This window comes from Tiliqua scincoides, chromosome 7, assembly GCF_035046505.1.
Source record: "Tiliqua scincoides isolate rTilSci1 chromosome 7, rTilSci1.hap2, whole genome shotgun sequence".
Taxonomy (NCBI): domain Eukaryota; kingdom Metazoa; phylum Chordata; class Lepidosauria; order Squamata; family Scincidae; genus Tiliqua; species Tiliqua scincoides.
The window spans coordinates 25801419-25822651 of record NC_089827.1 but is presented as its reverse complement, the minus strand read 5'-3'; the positions used below and the strand labels follow the sequence as shown (position 1 = coordinate 25822651).

The following is a 21233-nucleotide window of genomic DNA, read 5'->3' as shown; positions in this document are numbered from 1 at the left end:
TTATCTGAAAAGTTATTTCATTTTTTTAATGAGATGTTCAGTATCTGCTTAATACGAGCGTTTTTCAGTATGTATTTACTGATTATCCTTGTTTACGACATTCCTTTGCTTTCTAATACTTAAATGCCATTTTGTTCACAGTGCATCCCCCAATTCACAGTGAACATCCTTAAACAGTATGTGCATCAAGCCCTGGCATCCATTTCTGACCTCCCTTTTTTACAAATACACATGCTTAATAAATTGTACAAAGAATCTCATTCAGTGTCTTGGGGAATTATGCAAATAGAAGACTATATTCTCCTCCCAGTGGGCTCTAATTTGCATATGTGTAACTCATGTCAGCTTGAACTCATAAATCCCTGAGATGAAGATACATCTCTAGTGGATTCTGACAAAAGGCGTGCTTGGGAAATGTTAATTAACTACCCATCAAATTCAGGTCATTTTAAAAGATTAAGAAAAAAAATTAATCCATATATTGTGGGCCAGATCTTACTGTATCATTAGAGTGAAAGGTAGTCTGTCAGTAACATACAGCAGCAACATTTTTTACTTGCCTTACATTAAAAGTGGGAATCATAACAACAAATATAAAGATAACTCAGTCTTTATATCTGGTCCAAATCCTAACCATCTTTCCAGCACTGGCATAGCTGTGCCAGTGGGATATGTGTTGAATCCTGCAGTTGGGTGGCACTAATGGAGACCTTCTCAAAGTAAGGGAATGTTTGTTCCCTTACCTCGGATCTGCATTGCCCTTATGTCAGTGCTAGAAAGTGGGTTAGGATTGCGCCCTCAGACTCATTTAAATCAGACCCAGATTTTTCATGTCTTGCCTACATGTTACAACACTCTTGTGGGCAGTGTAACCCTGGAGGACATACTAATGAGCCTCTTTCTGACTTCAGTGAATGTGGTGGCGAGAGTGGGGTCATAGCAGCTGTCCACACCCCCAACCTACATACTTCACTATGAAGATCTATATAGAGTCTATTTATATGGGGTTCTTAACTGCACAGAGTTGTACATACGTAAGGGTGTATGTAGATCTTCAAAATGTGTATTGGTTGGGGCACTATGATCCCATTTCATTACCGTGTCATACATTCACCAAATGACAGAAATAAACTGTAGGATGTCATTGTGCTACTTCCATGAGTAGGTCACACTGGACAACAGAACAGTCTTTTCACAAAAGCAGATATTGCAATCTTCTCTGAAATTAAACCGTTCACAGAGTAGATTCCTTGCATGAAAAAGTCATGCATGATTCAGCTGAAGAATTAAGCTTCTGAATGAGTTGTAAGTTAATAGATAGATGAGACTCAGTATTGAAGCTGCTGCAAGCACTAAGGGCTACATTTTATTTATTTATTTATTTATTTATTTATTTATTTGAAGCTAGTAAACCACCTGTAAGACCTAGCATGGACCACAACAAAAGCAAGCAATAAAACCAACCATAAGACAGCCAAAACTAAATCATAAATAATGTAATCAGCAGCAAACCACACAAAAAAGTAACTTTTCCACTATCCAGTACCCAGTGAATTTTGAAGCAACCAAATTTTGTTCATGTACCTGGAGGCATACAACATTGGTACCTTCTCAGACCCTACCGGGAGGGCATTCCCAGGCGCTGAAAAGGTTTTCATTACTGAAAAGGTGTTGTTTTTTGTGGTTGCCCAGAAACATGCAGTTATACTCTCAGGAATTACATATATGGCTGAAGATGGACAAATGTAGGGCACATGGTGAAAGGACGGCAAGATCAGCTATATACTTTACTGAGCTGTTGTAAGCCTGCACTGGATGGGCAGTTATTCTGTGGGCAATTACAACCTTTAGTACATCTATGATTTGCAACTTATGTAGGATTTGCAACCACATGTTCATGCCAGTTCAGAGGTTTATTTGTGAAACAGCCTTGTTAGACCATCCTCCAGCACCATCAATCATCCTTTGACAGACTTCCTGCAGCTGCACGTATCTCAGCAGCACTTGCTAGCCAAAGGAGGTGGGAGTTTCCCTCTGAAAGTTTGCCATTTCAAGGGCAGTAAACTTCTGATGTTGCAAGTGATGTGGTAGGAAGGGCAGTGTAGCTAGGTGTTTCAGTATTATTATATAATGCATATAGAGAATTCCACCCACCCCCCATACACAAACCCAAGAGTTATTGGTAAAGTGTCTAAAATATCTAACTGGACAAAGAATTAAGACTCAGAGTTGTAATGTTCCTCCTAGTCACCAATGTGTCAGTGCAGTGGTGTACCTAGCATATTTGACACCTGGAGTGGGCTGCTCAAAGCCATGGGTTGACATGGCCTCTGCGTTGAGATCTTCCCCAGTGGAGGCCAGGGCTCCCAGCTAATGGAAAGGTAATCTGCTCATCCCCAGGAGAGCTCAGGTCTACCAGTGCTCAGGGCTGTATTTGATACCTGGGGTGACCCACAACCTTCCTGCCCACCCTTGATATGCCACTGTGTCAGTGGGTGACAAATTATTATTACTGCCCAACTTAATTGAAGCAACAACAAGATATGTCAGCCACAGTAATAAAATGTGACTGGCTGGTCCAAATTTAATAGAGAAGTTTTTCACTTAGTTGGCAAGTTCTATTCTTCAACCAGCAAAGCTGGGTTTCCCCAGAGGGGAAGCCCTCTTCCAAAATTCGACTCCTCTCCCTGCTCCTGAGCAGGGAGTCTCCCCTAAGTTTCTTTGGCGCTAATTGATTGATTCTGGACAACATATTCTGGTTGTTGTCAACCAGGGGGGAGCCCATGGATTCACCATTCAAAATCGATTAGCATGCTGTCAAGCACACCTCTTGTTTCTTTCTCTACATTTCAAGTTTTAGGGAACTTGTATCAAAGCATAGTGGCTTAACTGTGCACTGTCCCCTGAAGGACAGTCCAAACTCCTCCCCCTTTCCTTTGGTTTAGGGAAAATTCAATGCTACTGGTCTGTGGTTTTTTTTATCAGATACCCCAGTTCTCCTGGCATAGTCACTTTAAAAAAAAAAATCCATATCCCAAGAGTTTCTTTATATTTGCTCCAATCTCTCATTTTTCCTACTGTGAGACCCCACTTGTGTGCTGATAAACAGGCTGCCAGCTGCACCCACCCAGTGGCGTCACTAAGGTTTGCCTCACCCGGTGTGAGAGTGCTTCATCCCTCCTCCCATGCAGTGGGCAGGGTGACACTCCAGGTGGTGGGTGCGGTGATGCACCATTGCCCAGCCCTGCTGATTTTTTGGCTATAAACTTTCATAGAATATAGATATTTCAACACGAAGATATTTCAATTGCATTCCACATGAAATTACACATCGAATGATGTATAATACAATGGTATCATTCGACAATACCAAGATTTTAAAAACTTTTGCTAGTAGTGGTGTCATACACACACACCCCGTGCGCGTCACCTGGTGCGGCCCGCACCCCCCCAGCAACACCACTGCACCCACCACCTTACTGCCACCAGTGCAACTAACATGAACTGCACATTCGTGCAGGCCGCAAAATTGTGCACATGCACGGATATTTGCAAGCTGCGGCTCACATCATCATTAGCACTGCACAATCACACATCCCTTCCTAGGTGAGGGAAAATTGACTGCAACTCTTTGAGATAATCAGTGGGGCCAGGGAGTCAGCACGGAGAGAACAACATGGGGCATTGACTTAAGCAGTCTGCTTGCTGCCTCTCTTGAGGAAGCCACAGAAAGTGTTGCCATTCCCTTGCTAGAGACAGAGGAACACTAGTTTGTTCCCCACTGGGGGAGCAACTTGTTGTGGGGAGTCTGGTTATTATCATATCATAGTGGTTTACCTTTTACTTTGAACTCTGCTGACCACTGTAAGATGGAAGAGATTTGAGAAAAGACAGGGCTAGGCTGCCATTGGTAATATAGCTCTACTGTTGGGTTATCTCCATGCTCTGACCCATCTCTTGAAGATTGCTTCTAAATTATACTGTCTTCTTTCCCTCCCCACATCCTGCCTGCCATTATTGGGATGTTTTTAATCATTTTGTATCCTGAATGGAAGTTGCAATTATATAAACCTGGCAGTAAGTCCCATTGAACTCATGGGCTTTGCTTCTGAGTAGATCATATTCATGTCTACTCAGCAGTAAATTCCATTCTTTTTAATGGAGTGTACTCCCAGGGATGTGTGTAGGATTGCAACCTTAGTGTAGCCTTGCCCACACTAACTGGCAGTGGCTCTCCAGGGTTTCAGGCAGGTAACGTTCCCAGACCTAACTGCTGATGCTGCCCAGGATTAGATTTGGAACCTTCTGCATGCAGAACAGGCATTCCACCACTAGATGCAGGAAGCTGCCTCTTCCTCATTTTTAAAATCTCTATTAATCTCATGGCAATGTCTTCTATGCCACCTTGCTAGGCTGTGAGGTTATTCTTTTTGAAAAAAAATTGAACTATTACTATAAAATAATCTCAGTGCTTGAAGTGAGCTAAAGCTGACACAACCCATTGAGTAGAAAAAAATGGGTCTTCCTGAATTGTTGGCATGTTCTCCCTTTGCCACGTTGAATAATTTATCAAGCCGTGCTGACCTCTAATTGATTGCAAAAGCCAGCAAGTGTTTTAGAAGTCTCTTCCATTCTATCAAACTAGTTAGATGTTTTTTCCCTGTGAAGCAGAATGTAATCACCCAGAAAAAAAATCTATCAGCAGCTGTATGTTGGATATGAATGTAGTTCACTTAGGCCCTCATTCTAAATGCCAGTGGGTGATTGTTAATTGAATAGTTGCACTGACTTTAATGGGATTATCATATGAGAGTTGGTTAAATAATCATTCCATGCATTATTCTCATCTTTAAACAGGTGAAAACAATCCTCCAATGAAATATTGATGTTTCCTAATGTACCAATTTGTTCTGCAGGGTAAAAGTATTAAAGTTTTACACATATTGTACTTGTCAAATTTAAACACACAGGGACCCTTAGTTCTGGCTGTCCTGTCATTCCATGATCAGATCTAATCGTGCCATATTGTCACTGGAATAGAAAACATGACAGAGAAGGTGTACATCCATTATCAAGGTGGGACTTGTTCCAAATCCCTGCACAAAGAAGTGTGTACTCTTCTCTCTTGGGCTAAGACATATTTGGTGTTGATCCAGGAAGAACATCTATATGGAATCTCCTGGACTTTAAGTTGAAACTTCATCCAAAGGTCTTCTAGGTGGTGATATGCTGTTTCAGGTTCCCACTGGTAGACTTATTTGCCATGCCATCCCTGCACATGTATAGATACATGTGATGGGGGGGGGGGTTGATGCACTTAATCAAATCTGGCTTTGGAGCGTGCTGTATACCTTCCTGTCCATAGCTCTGATGCTCAGGACATTAGGGAAGATGGTAGGGAAAATTTGTCTCCCAAAGTCTACATCAGCCAAGGAGAAGACATCAGTCTTATAGTGCCTGGTAAATGTAGGAGCCAAAGACAAGGTAGCTGCCCTAAATACAGGTATGTGCCGCTTAACAACCTTCGACTTAACAATGGACCATAATAATGACAGTGGTCAAAGCACAACAAAGAAGCTTTTAATGAGGAAGTCAGGGCTCCCATAGCCTGCAGGAGAGTGTCTGGTTACACAACAAAGAGGCTCTTAATAACAAAGAGACAATCTATTTCCAGTAGCCCATGCAACTAGCTAGTGTCTGGCAGGGAGTGTCTGTTTACACAACAAAAGCACTAGATTAGGCTGAATGTTCACTTAGCAACCTAATCACATAACAACAGGATAAGATAAGTATCCCTGTTAAGTGGTGCGCACCTGTATTTCATTCAGAGAAGAATAACCTGAAAGGCCGCTGATGCTGCTCCTCCAGAAAATTAGCAGTGAAGGAACCATCTGCATGGCCTTCTAGGTTATCCCTGTGAAGGAGTGTTAACAACCACAATAAGGTGCTTTCCAATTGCCAAAGGACAATCCCTGGAGGATGTGAACAAGGATTTTTATCCTCTTCTTTGCCTCATCCTGTCAAACAAACAAAAATTGCAAAGCTCTCTGGATATCCAATATGTGCCAACCTTTCCCCCACAAGTGAACTAGTAGGAAAAATCAGCTCCTACAACCTATGAAACAACAAATTGACCTTTGGTACAAATGTTGGAACTGGCCATAGAGCCACCTTCACGTGGAACATGCATAGTTTTGAAGTGGAGGAGAGCACTCCCAACTCTAACACTTATCTTGCCAATGTAATAGCCGCCAAAAACATCATCTTGAAAATCATTTCCTTCAATGGTGTTGCAGCTGTTGGCTAGAAGGAAGTCTCCAAGACTGTGAGAAATCTGTGTACCTGTAGAGGGTTCAGCAGGGCCACCCCTTTCAAGAAATACTTTATAAGAACATAAGAACAGCCCCACTGGATCAGGCCATAGGCCCATCTAGTCCAGCTTCCTGTATCTCACAGCGGCCCACCAAATGCCCCAGGGAGCACACCAGATAACAAGAGACCTCATCCTGGTGCCCTCCCTTGCATCTGGCATTCTGACATAACCCATTTCTAAAATCAGGAGGTTGCGCATACACATCATGGCTTGTACCCCATAATGGATTTTTCCTCCAGAAACTTGTCCAATCCCCTTTTAAAGGCGTCTAGGCTAGACGCCAGCTCCACATCCTGTGGCAAGGAGTTCCACAGACCGACCACATGCTGAGTAAAGAAATATTTTCTTTTGTCTGTCCTAACCCTCCCAACACTCAATTTTAGTGGATGTCCCCTGGTTCTGGTATTATGTGAGAGTGTAAAGAGCATCTCCCTATCCACTCTGTCCATCCCCTGCATAATTTTGTATGTCTCAATCATGTCCCCCCTCAGGCGCCTCTTTTCAAGGCTGAAGAGCCCCAGACGCTGCAGCCTTTCCTCATAAGGAAGGTGCCCCAGCCCCGAAATCATCTTAGTCGCTCTCTTTTGCACCTTTTCCATTTCCACTATGTCTTTTTTGAGATGCGGCGACCAGAACTGGACACAATACTCCAGGTGTGGCCTTACCATCGATTTGTACAACGGCATTATAATACTAGCCGTTTTGTTCTCAATACCCTTCCTAATGATCCCAAGCATAGAATTGGCCTTCTTCACTGCCGCTGCACATTGGGTCGACACTTTCATCGACCTGTCCACCACCACCCCAAGATCTCTCTCCTGATCTGTCACAGATAGCTCAGAACCCATCAGCCTATATCTAAAGTTTTGATTTTTTGCCCCAATGTGCATGACTTTACACTTACTGACATTGAAGCGCATCTGCCATTTTGCTGCCCATTCTGCCAGTCTGGAGAGATCCTTCTGGAGCTCCTCACAATCACTTCTGGTCTTCACTACTCGGAAAAGTTTGGTGTCGTCTGCAAACTTAGCCACTTCACTGCTCACCCCTGTCTCCAGGTCATTTATGAAGAGGTTGAAAAGCACCAGTCCCAGGACAGATCCTTGGGGCACACCACTTTTCACCTCTCTCCATTGTGAAAATTGCCCATTGACACCCACTCTCTGCTTCCTGGCCTCCAACCAGTTCTCAATCCATGAGAGGACCTGTCCTCTAATTCCCTGACTGTGGAGTTTTTTCAGTAGCCTTTGGTGAGGGACCGTGTCAAACGCCTTCTGAAAGTCCAGATATATAATGTCCATGGGTTCTCCCACATCCACATGCCTGTTGACCTTTTCAAAGACTTACCCTTACAGAAGCCATGCTGACTCTTCCTCAGCAAGGCCTGTTCGTCTATGTGTTTTGAGATCCTATCTTTGATGAGGCATTCCACCATCTTACCCGGTATGGATGTTAGGCTGACCGGCCTATAGTTTCCCGGGTCCCCCCTCTTTCCCTTTTTAAAAATTGGCGTGACATTTGCTATCCTCCAATCTTCTGGCACCGTGGCCGTTTTGAGGGACAAGTTGCATACCTTAGTCAAGAGATCTGCAACTTCATTCTTCAATTCCTTAATAACTCTTGGGTGGATGCCATCAGGGCCCAGTGACTTATTGATCTTTAATTTATCAATAAGGTCTGAAACATCTTCTCTTTTAACCTCTATCTGACTTAACTCCTCGGTCAGGAGGGGCGGTTCGGGCAGCGGTATCTGCCCGAGGTCTTCTGCCGTGAAGACAGATGCAAAGAACTCATTTAATTTCTCTGCCATCTCTAAGTCTCCTTTTATCTCCCCTTTCCCTCCCTCACCATCCAGAGGGCCAACCGCTTCTCTGGCGGGTTTCCTGCTTCTAACATATTTGAAGAAGCTTTTATTATTCCCCTTAATGTTGCTGGCCATGCGTTCCTCATAGTCTCGCTTGGCCTCCCGTATCACCTTCTTACATTTCTTTTGCCACAGTTTATGTTCCTTTTTATTCTCCTTATTAGGGCAAGACTTCCATTTATGGAAGGAAGCTTCCTTGCCCTTCACAGCCTCTCTAACTTGGCTGGTTAGCCATGCGGGCACCCTCCTGGATTTAGTGGAACCCTTCTTTCTTTGCGGTATACACCTCTGCTGGGCCTCTATTACTGTTGTTTTAAGCAGCCTCCATGGACTCTGGAGAGATTGGACTCTTTTTACCCTCCCTTTCAACCTCCTTCTAACCAGCCTCCTCATTTGGGGGAAGTCTGCCCATCGGAAGTCAAGGGTTTTTGTTAGAGATTTGCCTGATATTCTTCCCCCAACGTGCATGTCAAAACGGATCGCAGCATGATCACTGTTCCCCAATGGCTCAGTAACGTTTACATCTCTAACCAGGTCCTGCATACCGCACAATATTAAATCCAGAGTCACCTGTCCTCTGGTGGGCTCCGTGACTAGCTGCTCTAAGCCCCAGTCATTTAGCACGTCAAGAAATCCGGTTTCCTTATCGTGACCAGTTTCCTTGTGTGAGCATGGGAAGGAATGCCCTTCTTCTTGCAACCTAAGATACTATTCAGAGCCACCATCTGCTGAGCTAGTGCTCAAGTCCTTTTAGCATCCCATCCTACAAAAATAGTACAAGTGATGCCTGATCATCTACAAATTTTTCATCTGTGGATCAGACTCAACACTGGTGCCCCAACTCATGCTGAGCTCTGACCAAGCCTGATATGAATCCTCTGAACCTGGTCCTCAGAATGCCTTCTGAGGGCCGAAAATCGTCACTTCTGATTTTTTTGGCTGAACACTGGAAGTGACCATTTTTGGCCGTCAGAACACTCTCCAGGCACGACCGGAGCATAGCTCCAGGTGCGTTTGGAGGGTTGGGTGCCAAGACCCGGGATTTGATTATCTACAGGTTTTGGCATCCACAGGGGTTCTGGAAGCTTCTGTGAATGCTGAGGCAAGACTGTATATGATGGGTGTGAGCCTAATCCACTCAGCCTCTATGTTGTCAGATGGAATAGTTGTGGGTAAGGATGAGGAATGGGACCCTGTGTTGAGCAGATCCTCTCACACTGGTAGGGTCCATGGCGCCTCTGTGAGAGTCCATGGCGCTGAACCAAGTACTTCTTGACTATATGGGTGCTATCAAAACAACCTCTGCCACCTGCCTTCTGTGTCTTCCAGGAACAGGAACTTATAGTAAGAAATTCCCTGTTTTGCAGACAGGTACTCTATAGCTATACTCAACAAAGAGTTTGTTTGATTGGCTGCAGCAGATGGCAAATATGGGTTTTCTTCTGTGTACAGTATGAAAAAACCCACAAGAAAACAGAAAGAATGCAAAAATGCTTTAGATTCTCAGAAGAAAAATAAATTTCTTTCTTTTGATAGGTAAATATTTTGATGATTCACTGACCAGGTACTCTTTTGTATAATTTCTGGTGTAACTTATTAATAATAATAATAATAATAATAATAATAATATTACAGATATTTATATACCGCCTTTCTTGGTCTTTATTCAAGGCGGTTTACATAGGCAGGCTTATTTAAATCCCCGTAGTGATTTTTACAATTGAAAGAAGGTTCTATCTTTCAAGAACCACAACATTCAGATGTTTCATTCTGATCTGGTTTCACATTCTGGCCTCCATGCTCCCACACTCAGAGCAGATGGAATAGCTCGGCTTCAGCTTGTCAGCTGCTTCAAGGTTGCACGGTGCCGGTGGCCTCAAACTGGCGACCTTGTGGATGTTATCTTCAGGCAAATGGAGGCTCTACCCTCTAGACCAGACCTCCTGCCCAGCTACGTTGTAACTATTACTAAGATAATGTAGGTGACATATGAACTGTTAGACAGTGGGACAGGCTGCCTTGGTAGGAGGTAGCCTTTCAGTTGTTGGAGGCCTTTAAGCAGACACTGGATAACAACTTTCTGAGATGATGTAGCTATGGGCAGCCCACACTGACTGAGGATTGGACTCAATGAACTTGTAGGCCCCTTCCAACTCTATGATTCTCTGAAAACAGTTTAAAGTGCTATGTATTGACAGAGTTCTCTTTAATTCTGAAGTCACATGTGATTACATATTTGCATTTTGGCTCTATCTGCACCTGTTTGATAGAAATGAGGTCTAGCTAGTGTTTCTCAAACTGTGGGTCAGGGCCCACTAGCTGGGTCACGAGCCAGTTTCAAGTGGGACCCCATTCATTTCAATATTTTATTTTTAATATATTAGACTTGATGCTACCATGGTATGTGACTGCATTTGGGGAAATGTTACAGACCTGTGCTTTTAACAAGTTACTGTGTACGTGCTTTTAAAGGTACAATCCTAACCAACTTTCCAGCACTGAGCTAGCTGCAATGCAACCCCAAGATAAGGTAGCAAACATGCTCTTAACTTGAGGAGGCCCCTTTGATTGCCTCCTCACTGCAGGATGTAGTGCATGCCCCACTGGCAAAGCTATGTCAGTGCTGGAAAATTGGTTAAGATTGCGCCCTAACAATGATAGTCATTCCTGGGTAAGTGTGGGTAGGATTGCAGTCTAGGATTGTTAAAAATTTTCCTGCTTGAATGATGTCACTTCCGGTCATGACATCACTTCTGGTGGGTCCTGACAGATTCTCATGCTAAAAAGTGGGTCCTGGTACTAAATGTGTGAGAACCACTGGTCTAGACCATGTGACTAGGTTGATGCAGGTGCCATGTTATATAGATACTTTTGTTATAGAGAGAGCAGGAGAACAGGGAATGTTATGTTATACTGTTATATGGCTGATCCTTTATTTCCTGGTGAAGGTTTTTTGTTTTTTTGTTTCCTTTTTTTGGGTCAGTTATGATATATAGCTTGTAACCCTAATAGCTCCACAACAAAGTAATATACAGCGGGGAGAGACATAACTGGGTAGTGGCATATAAATTACTTCAATACAATGAGCACACACACTAAAACTCAAGGGAAAGGGAGTTCAGAGAGGTTCTTCCTCACATTTAAGCAGCCTATGATTTAGTGATGCTCACTTGCTACAGACCTTGGATATACTCCCTGATGAGCCAGATACTTGCAGGAAACCTGGTAGAATATATATTTTGCAAGAAAGTGCATTGTTATCTGTCTTTCACACACAGTTGCCGTAACTCAAACTATGTGAATATTCTGAGCATTTGTAAGTAAAAGACTAGCACATTATGTTTAAACAGCAAATTCTGCCTTTGGCATATATATTACCTACCACTATTCTTTTGAGAATGGCAGCATAATTACTTGTTTTCTATGTTTGTCTCCCCCACCCCTGCACAGTCTGGCTTCATGTACACGCTTGTACATTTTCACACACAATGCCAAGAGCTACTGAGGAGGCATCCTGGTGAGAAAGGAAATGCTGTTTCTCTTGACAAGACAGCAGCACAACAATAGGAATACTGGGGATATTGAGTAAGATGAAAAAGTTGAATTTTCTCTGAGTTAAAAGGATATTTAACAGCATGTTGACTTGTCATTAGCAGTGATTTTTAATTATTCTCCAAAGTTTATTTTCACCTTAGCGCTTCTTTGTTTAACCTGCCTGAAAGAAAGTGTTTTCCCCACTTATATGTTATGTGCAAAAATGTCAAGTTTTTTTAAAAAATCCATTTTCATGTTCAGGAGATGATAAAAATGTTTCCTTTAAGTGATTCAGGCTCAAGCAGGTATCTTAACTCCATAGTGAGAATGCAAGGTGAAATAAACAATCAGCTCTCCTCTTTCCTATTGCACTTTAAAAAAAAGGGGGGGGGTTGTTTTTTTTAAGGAACAATACCGAGCAGTTAACAATAACTTCAGTCTCTGTCCTACTGAAAAAATCTCTCTCAGGAGTTAGGCAGGTCTTCTTTCACCCAAACAGAAATGTGTTGAGTTACTTTATGTGACATTTGAGGATGGAAGTCATCCTGCCCTGTGCTTAAGAAATGACATGGTCCACAGTGCACTATACAGGTGGGGCCTCAGTATCCATGGGGGATGCATTCTCGAAGCTACCCCCAATATCAAATGTCATGGATAATGACATATGTGATCTTCGCCCCCTTAAACCCTCTGAAGGAGATCGGAGCTGCGTTCTGGTCCCCCCTGGAGGGCTTTCTGAAACTTTGAGAGGCAGCATGCGTCTGCCAACTGCCTCTGTAGGCTTCAGAATGATCCACAGAGGTGAAAAAATGCCACTGGTTTGCAGAGGTGAAAAAACGGTCTTCCCTGGGCTTCAGAATGCCTTAAAAGGCATAAAAATATCACTTTCCCTCAGGAAACCAGAAGTGGCCTCTGTGGGCCATTCTGAAGCCCACAGAGACAGCGGACGGATGCATGCTTCCTTGCCAGATTTCAGGAAGCCCTTTGGAGGGGACCAGAACACAGCTCCAGTCCCCTTCAGAGGGCACAGGTGGAGCCAAGTTGGCTCAATGTGGATCCAGGCGACCCTCTTTGAGCCAGATCCATGGATGTAAACTCCATGAATAAACAGGCTCCACCTTTATAGATTCATCTCTGAAAGGCTGCTGAATAGATGGCCCCTGCTTAGGAGGGATGTGTTGGAGCCACAGCGCTGAGACTTGAGTTGAGTCCTGATTCTCCACCCCCTTGATTTGAGTAACCCATAAATCATAACAGTGGCTGTCACGACTCATCCAGAACCATTTTTCAACTCATTTTGACGTGAGTCCAAGTCTTTTTGAAAAGTGAATCAAGCCCCAGGAGCGGCCCCTCAGAGACAAGGTAAACATGAATAGGATTCTACTACGTATCACTATCATCAGCATGCATGACACTCTGTATATCCATCGTAAAGGTCAGCTCAGGTAAGGCAGGGATAGGGATGACAGTCTTTGACCATGAGTCACTCTATTATGTGTGTCCATTCACCACATGGCTAAAGCACCATCATCAATTGGTGATGCTGATGTGGATGAATCACTGCCGTTGAAACACCACAAATGGAATTTTCATACCACCTCATTGCAATTATGGCAGTTCACACATCAAGCTGCGAGTCATTTAGGGCCTCAGATTCCACATTCAGCAACTGAAGTGGACTGGAACAGTCTGAGTTCATTTTACCTCAGGGATAGCCTCTTCCGATATACAACTGGCAGAGCCCTGAGCTCACTGCTTGCTCTGTCTTTCTGGGAAATATCTGGTTGACATGCCTTCCGAAAGGGCCTTTTCAGTGGCAGAATTTTGGAAATTGATCCTGATTTGATTGTCTCCATTCTTAAATGGAAAGTAACAAACCTTTTATTGTATTTGACTTTTTAAATGTGTGTTGCTTAATCTCAGTGGTTGTGCTGGAGAGGAACAGTGCAGAAAGGAAAGCAACTTTTTTTTTTTTTTACTTGTTGGGTTCTTGGGCTTTGTTTTGGGTCTGGTGAAGCTCTGCCTCCCTGACTGCATGTCACTGCTTTGCACATTGAGCTGTGAGTAATGTAATGCTGAGAAATCAAGTGATGCTGATACACTATGAACAGGCATCTTTCCCTGCTTCTTTACCTGGAATCTGTATAGTGTCACTTAGCCTAATGTGAATGGCGAAGATACCTGTGCTATGCTGAATCTGAGAATTAATTTGGTGTATCACAGCAGCAATTCCTATGCTAGTGGGAATTCAATAAACTTATTTATTATGGGAATTTCTGCTGACTTTATCTGCAGTCAGTCAGTTTATATAGTGTATTTTTTTCTCAAAAGTATGTCCTTGAACCTGGGATTATTTAAGTAGAGAAAAAAAATTATGTTGTACATGTTTCTTTGACCCCCCAATTGTCTGGATTGTCAAAAAATCAGTTGACATTGCTGGATTTTCACTTTATATGTCACAAAAAGTTCTTTGCAAGCATATCTATTTTATTTTGCTTTTATTGTGAAAAACTGATGGCCGCAAATACTTATGCAGTTGAAATGTTCTGTGTAACATAATCTGGATATTCTCTTCTCCTCCTCATTTTCCTGTATTTAATCAGTATAATGTGGCTGCTTTTTGAACTAGAACATCTATACTTACTGTAAATAATAGCAGATCAAGTATTTACTTAGATGCTGTACTGAAACAAGGGTTTTAAATTTTATATATACTCAGACTTACACACATAGTGCTAAAGTAATTTGACTGAAATTCAAGTCACAGTGTAGAGATCCTCTAACACTAATGTTCAGCTCTAGACATCTTAGAATGCTGCATTTATATCTGACATGTATCTGGTCCCTTCTAAGAATTCATTTCTGACACGATCTTAATGCTTCTGAATGCAGTTTGGGGAAGGATCATAGTTCTGTGACAGAGCACCTGTATTGCATGCAGAACATCCCAGGTTCAATCCTGGGCATCTCCAGGTAGGACAGGAAAAGAAAAACTCATGAAACCCTGGCGAGCCATTGCCAGTCAGCATAGTACTGAGCTAGATGAACCAATGGTCTGACTCAATGTAAGGCAGCTTCATATATTCAGTAAATGCTCAAATGTTTCATCTGTACTTATGTATTCTTTCTAGGAATAATGTCTGATCACCAGTTTGGAAATCAGTTCATGTGCAGTGTGGTTGCATCGCATGTAAGCCATCTACCGACAACAAATCTTAGTTTTGTTTGGATTGCCCCACCGGCAGGAACAGGCTGTGTGAATTTTATGTAAGTATCCGGTACTGTTATTGAAAATGCTAAGGTTGTTTGACTGAGGCATAGCTTCAGAAGATTACATGCACATGTACCTTCATAAATCGCAGCATGCTTGCATTATCTGAGGACTTCTAAACTTTCTAAATACCTCTATTCAGTAGGAAATCCCGGAGTTACAAGGAAACAAAAGGTCACCTCGTTTAGTTCTCTGCTGCAAGACTGCACTGTTCATCCTCTGCATAGTTGCTTTGAATGCCTGTTAGGGAGATAAAGCTAGAGATTTGCCAGCTGTGACCATACCCGTGTCACTCAGATCTGGCCACAGTGACCCATGCCCTAGTGACATCTAGATTCGATTACTGCAGTGTGTTCTACGTGGGGCTGCCTCTGAAGACAGTTCGGAAATTGCAACTAGTGCAGAACGTGGCTGCCCATGTGGTTGCTGGGGCTTGCTGGTTCAACTCAGTTGGATCGCTGCTTCAGAGACTACACTGGCTACCGGTTCGTTTCCAGGCTGAATTCAAAGTGCTAGTTTTGACTTTTAAAGCCCTTTATGGTTCTGGACCAGGGTATTTGAGGAACCACCTTCGTCCATATAATCCTACTCATCCTCTCAGGTCTCAGGGGAAAGGTAAGGAAAACAAAACATTTTTACTTTTAAATAAAGTTTATTTTCAGTAATACTTGCAACAATTCTGTAAGAGAGGCCAACACTATTACCCTCTGTCACAGTTCAGGGTCTCTCTGACCAATCTTACATTCCTGGTTCACTGGCCAGACACCCCCAGTGAGTCAGAAATACATGTTTCCAATTTGTTTTCATGTATCCAACAATCTCAAAGATCTTAACACTCCATGAGGTTGCAGGGTCCAATTTCCAGGCAAACACTGAGTATAAGTTTTTGCGCACGTTCACCTGACTGGCCAAACACACCAAATAAGTGTGTGTACATGTCCTTGAGGCATACTGCCCTCTGGTAGGTGCCACCATCCCTTCTAACAGCCAGTCCTCCAGCCAAGGGGAAGCTGAAGTCTTATGGGCTAACTTCCCTGCCCTTGCAAGCTTAGAGCTCCTCAAACCCCAGGGACTCTGGCTTCAAGACTTTGGTTTGCTTCATGGTAGTAGACTGAGGGCGCAATCCTAACCAACTTTCCAGCACTGGCATAGCTGTGCCAGTGGGGCATGTGCTGCATCCTGCAGTTGGGAGGCAGTCATGGAGGTTCTCTCAAGGTAAGGCAATGTTTGTTCCCTTACCTTGGAGTTGCATTGCCCTTATGTCAGTGCTGGAAAGTGGGTTAGGATTGTGACCTCAATGGCCTAGGCCGAATTTAGATGAAAGCAGTTCCTTTGTACTCACGCAGACACGAGCCTGTAATAATAAAATGATTTATTTAAAGAATAATAATTAAGACTTCATGTTACTTTAAAGGTAGAGAATAAATACATTACACACACAATGCTAATACAATAAAGCTAAGTTCCTAAGCTTACTTATCCCTAACATTCGCCTGGATCTTTCCAACTTCTGAGCATAAGCAAAGGGTAACTCTTCTACCTGTTGTACCATAATTGATATGAACAGACATCCATGATGGAATGGTAAAGAGCGGCTCACCCCTCCCAACTACAGGGTTGTTGTTTTTTTAAATACCTGTGCTCTTAACCAACCAGCAATTAGGATCTGCCAAAGCTTCTAAAACAGTGATTTTCAACCTTTTTCATCTCATGGCACACTGACAAGTTACTAAATTTGCCAAGGCACACCATCAGGTTTTTGACAATTGACAAGGCACACCATGCTGTCCGTGGGGGCTGACATTGGTATTGGTCCTACTAATAAATGACCTTCGCCCAAATTCCTGTGGCACACCTGTGGACAGCACAGTGGTTGAAAATGGCTGTTCTAGAAAATGATCTCATTACCTGAGGCTATTGTCAGTCAGTCACTTTGACACCTCCTATCTGGAGAATCACAGCTGCAGCCAATTCCCGATTAATGAGACCTTGAGGAACAACATGTTATCTAGCCTCACACCCTGCCAAAGTAAGATTCAAGAGAGGACGCTTCTTCTCAGCCTTCTAACTAGCTCTGTTCCCACAACTGCTGAAAAATGGTTGTGGACTAGATGGAATCAGACTTAAGCCGGTGATTTAACTTGTCCTAGTAAAGAGAAACAGTGGCTTGTCTGAGGCCACTTCATGAGGTCACAGCTGAACTTAGATTTGAAACCAGTTCAACTAGGGGTGCAGTCCTAACCAACTTTTCAGCACTGACATAGCTGTGCTACTGTAGCATGCACTGCATTCAGCAGTGGGAGTCAGTCAAGGGGGGCCTCCTCAATGTAAGGGCATGTTTGTTACCTTACCTTGGGCCTGCATTTCGGCTAGGTCAGTGCTGGAATATTGGTTAGCAAATGCTTAACCCCACATTAAACTAGCAAAAGAGATTCCCACTCTCTGCTCACAAAGTGACAAGATTTGACTCTCTGTATGTTACGTCTTTATTTTGTTTCTCTATTTGTGCCTCATCTACTTATTTATCACCTGAAATATTTATTTATTTACATATTTATATACTGTCTTTCTCATAGATTCAAGGTGGTTTACATTGGCAGGTTGGCATAAACCCCATTTTTACAAATGGGATTTTTACCAATATTATTCTTTTCGTATAGAACACTTCATTCTCCAAATGTTTCCCTTCACATTGCAAACCCCAAAAATCATGATGAATCTTACCTACTAGTGTCATCAGATCTACATAGATTGCAATTCTTATGGGCAATACAGCTGACTGACAAATCAATGCATTTTGACTCTTCAGTGATATTTTTCTTTAGAGAGACACATGCACGCTTAGTTCTATTTCATTATATATGCTAAATGATATAACATTACATGCTAAATGTCTTCCCAAGTATATTACAGCACTGCTAGAATAAACAGGCTGTGTATGTTCTATAAACAATACTATCATCATTCTGCAGGCTCCAGTTTTTAAAGTGATTTCCAAAGAGCCTATCATTCCTGTGGCACAGCTGAAACAGAAGCAATTCCAGCTTGTTTTATTCATAAATGGAATAAAAGATTGGCGATACCATAATTATATGACCCAAAATTGCAGCAGTTGGGGGATTGTTGTGAGGCCTCTTTTCCTCTGCTTGGTGCTGCTCAAAATTCTGGTCAAAATTTATTTTACTGTTGTAGCTGAAGTGTTTCCTGCTAGGAAGCAGAGCAGTCGGCAGAAGGACCCCATTTCCTATGGTAAAATCCATCACCTAGCTAGGCTGTTGTTATCAGTTGACATACACAAGAGCAGAGGCTGGTTACGATTTCAAAAGAAATACTTTACTCACAGTTTAATACTTTCATATACATCTTCTGAAGTAGTTAGAGGTTCCTACTACTTGTGGAACATAGAACCCTACAGTTGGTGCGTGTGTATGAGTGAGTGCGTGTTTGAGAGATAGAGAGAGAGAGAGAGAGAGCAGCTTCTGCTCATAATGGCTGTTTGCCATGGTCAGTTTGCATCTTTTCCCTCTGATGGTCTAGAAGCCAGAGTTTGTGTGGAGAAAGGGCAGGTAGGAAATAGCATTAAGGACCACACCTCCTACAGTAATCATAGAGGGTAGGTAAAGTGTACCCGGACAGTCCTGCCATTGTATCTGACATCCCAACATTTCCCTTTTCTGTACCAGAAAAAAAAATGCCTATAATAAACAAAGACATAAAGTGTACTTTCCTGTTAGCTAGTATTGAACTGAACTACACTAATGTTATGGAGGCTGGTTAGATTGAGTCAAATTGGACAATGTAGATGGATCTGAAAGACCACTTACTCTGGGTTACTGAAGTGATTCTGTATGGAGCAACTGAGCTCCATGCAGCTATTAGGCAAGTAAGACTGCAGTCTGCTTCCTTGGAAATAAATTATAAATAAATAAAAATGAATGCAACTTAAGTGTATTTTGAACATAAAATGGCTACATGAGAAGGCAGTGAGTGTATAATCCAGTGTTTGATTTAGAGTGGATTAGCATTTGTGAAGGGCAGAGACATGTTTATCAATGAGACTGAACGAGTAAGCCTTCCTACACTGATACTGAGATGTGTATGGTTCAGCTTAGACTTAGGAATGAACTCACTTTTCATGCTAATTCATTTCTGACCTCCCCACTGACACAGATCATAGGATTGCTAATTAGTCGCTGATATTTGGTAATGCTGATGTTTATTCCTTGAAAAGAGAACAGAAACTACCAAACTGCCCTTGGGAACTACCAAAAGATAACAGCTTTCAAACATCATGGTCCTACCCTGGATTCCATCACAGGGCATGGTGTTACTAGAAGCATAGGAACAAATGATTGAAAATGCAAAGAATGTGAATTAGTGGCATTTATTCTCTGCTTTAAATGTGATAACATAATTCATTATCTGAAACACATGTTTTGATCCTCAGCTTGAGCCAAGGAACATTAAATAAAGTGTCTTTCAGCTTGAAAAATGTTTGCAGGTCATGGCTGTGTTGAGCTGTTTTGACCATTCAATTAATACTTAATTCTTTGGTAATCTTTGAAGTCTGAGTATTTTTACATTGACCAGACATGAGAGCTAAAGACCTTTGTTTTTGGGAGGTTTCATTTTTTCTACTGCTGTTAGTGGTTTTTATAACAGCCAAAGGAGAGATACCACAGAAAATGGGGAAAAAAAATCAAATAACAAATTAGATATTATCCTAAACATGTGACTGCTCCTGAAAGCAACAATAATGGATGTAGTTTCAGGCTTCTCAGCCAGAACATCCAGTGAAATTACATTTCCTAACATCACAGCAAACATTTCCCAGCACTCTTTCAGGATCACTTAAATCATGTGGAGTTGGGTGTTGGTGGTGGGGAACACAGACCGCCATGACTTTAGGACACAGAACACAGGTGGGGAACACAGAATGCCATGACTTTAGAACATAAGTAAGCTCCTTGCAGGGGAGAGGGAGCAAGACATGCTCTAGTCCGTTGGTGGCAACTGTACGTTTATTTTAGAGTAACATATACTTTGGCTGTTGGTATCAAAGACCAACCCATAAAAGTGTATAATGGAGATCAGTCTGAATAGGCAGTTACCACGAATATATCTGATATACCGGGCAGCCCAATCCTAATCTGTACTGACACAACAAGGCCGCATGGCCTGCACTGTATCTAGGATAGGAGTTTGCTGGAGGTCTCCTCAGGGTAAGGGGATATTTTCCCCCTTACTCCGAGTCATGCCCCAGCCAGTGCTAAGGGGCTACTCTGATCTCCTCCACCTCTATCGCTGGCAGAAGTCCAAGTGTCATGGTGTAACACTGGCTGGGCCTGAGAAGGGTTAGGATACAGAGGAGGAGGCATCCACTGATCCCACCCCTTTCTGGGCCCGATATGCCCGTTCCGCCCGCTCCGTACTCAGAATCAGCCTCTCCCTGCCTGTAAACTCACTTCTGCCAGGTGCTTGTGGGTTGGTGCAGGCTGTCCCACCTGTGCTGTCTCCTCACGAGTCGTCATTTAGAGATTTACAGTGCTTTTACGACAGCTTGCACCAGTTTAGTGGATGCTGTGCCCGCGCTTCCTAGAGATAGGATTGCGCTCTCAATTATACACTGGACACAAAGAATGAATTTAACTCTCATAAAATTAAAGTCTGGGTAAGTTCACATGTGTTTTGTTTTTTTAACTTAGGTTTAAAGCAGATAACAAGCAAATTTAAAATAAATATACAGTAATCATCCCCGTAATCAATACAGTTATGCAGTTGGGGCAAAAGAAAACAGAACTACAGTTATAACCAAGCTTAGGATCAGATGACATCCTAATACCAGCAGTATATTAGATATATATTTTTCTCATGTTTTAAATGCTGCCATCACAAATAAAGAAATTTGGTAAGTGGTATGTTTTTTTCAGCATCAGCAAAAAGACAGATTTTTAATCAAGTCCATAATATCACTGAAAAAGAAATCCACTTCATTACTTGGTTTCTCTTCTGATTTAAAACTTTCTGGACTCATGAACATTGTTCAAATGCTCAGGGAGCCAGTCCTTTTTCCCATCATTTCTTCCATGCATATAGTGGGGAAAGCCAGACATGTAAATGCCTGTGTGCCATTCACAACTGACAGCACTATTTGGGGCTATGTCTGCAAAAGTCTTTGCTGAGGCAGCTAA

The 21233-nt window shown here is 42.5% G+C and overlaps 1 protein-coding gene across 1 annotated transcript in view; it reads left to right on the top strand.

The window, feature by feature from the left end:
- The window catches only part of RELN (reelin), a 366138-nt gene that overhangs the window by 79940 nt on the left and 264965 nt on the right, over positions 1–21233 (top strand). Inside the window, exon 3 of the mRNA XM_066633734.1 lies at positions 14903–15038. Within this exon, the coding sequence (XP_066489831.1) occupies positions 14903–15038 (136 nt within the window). The remainder of the gene's footprint in view (positions 1–14902; positions 15039–21233) is intronic.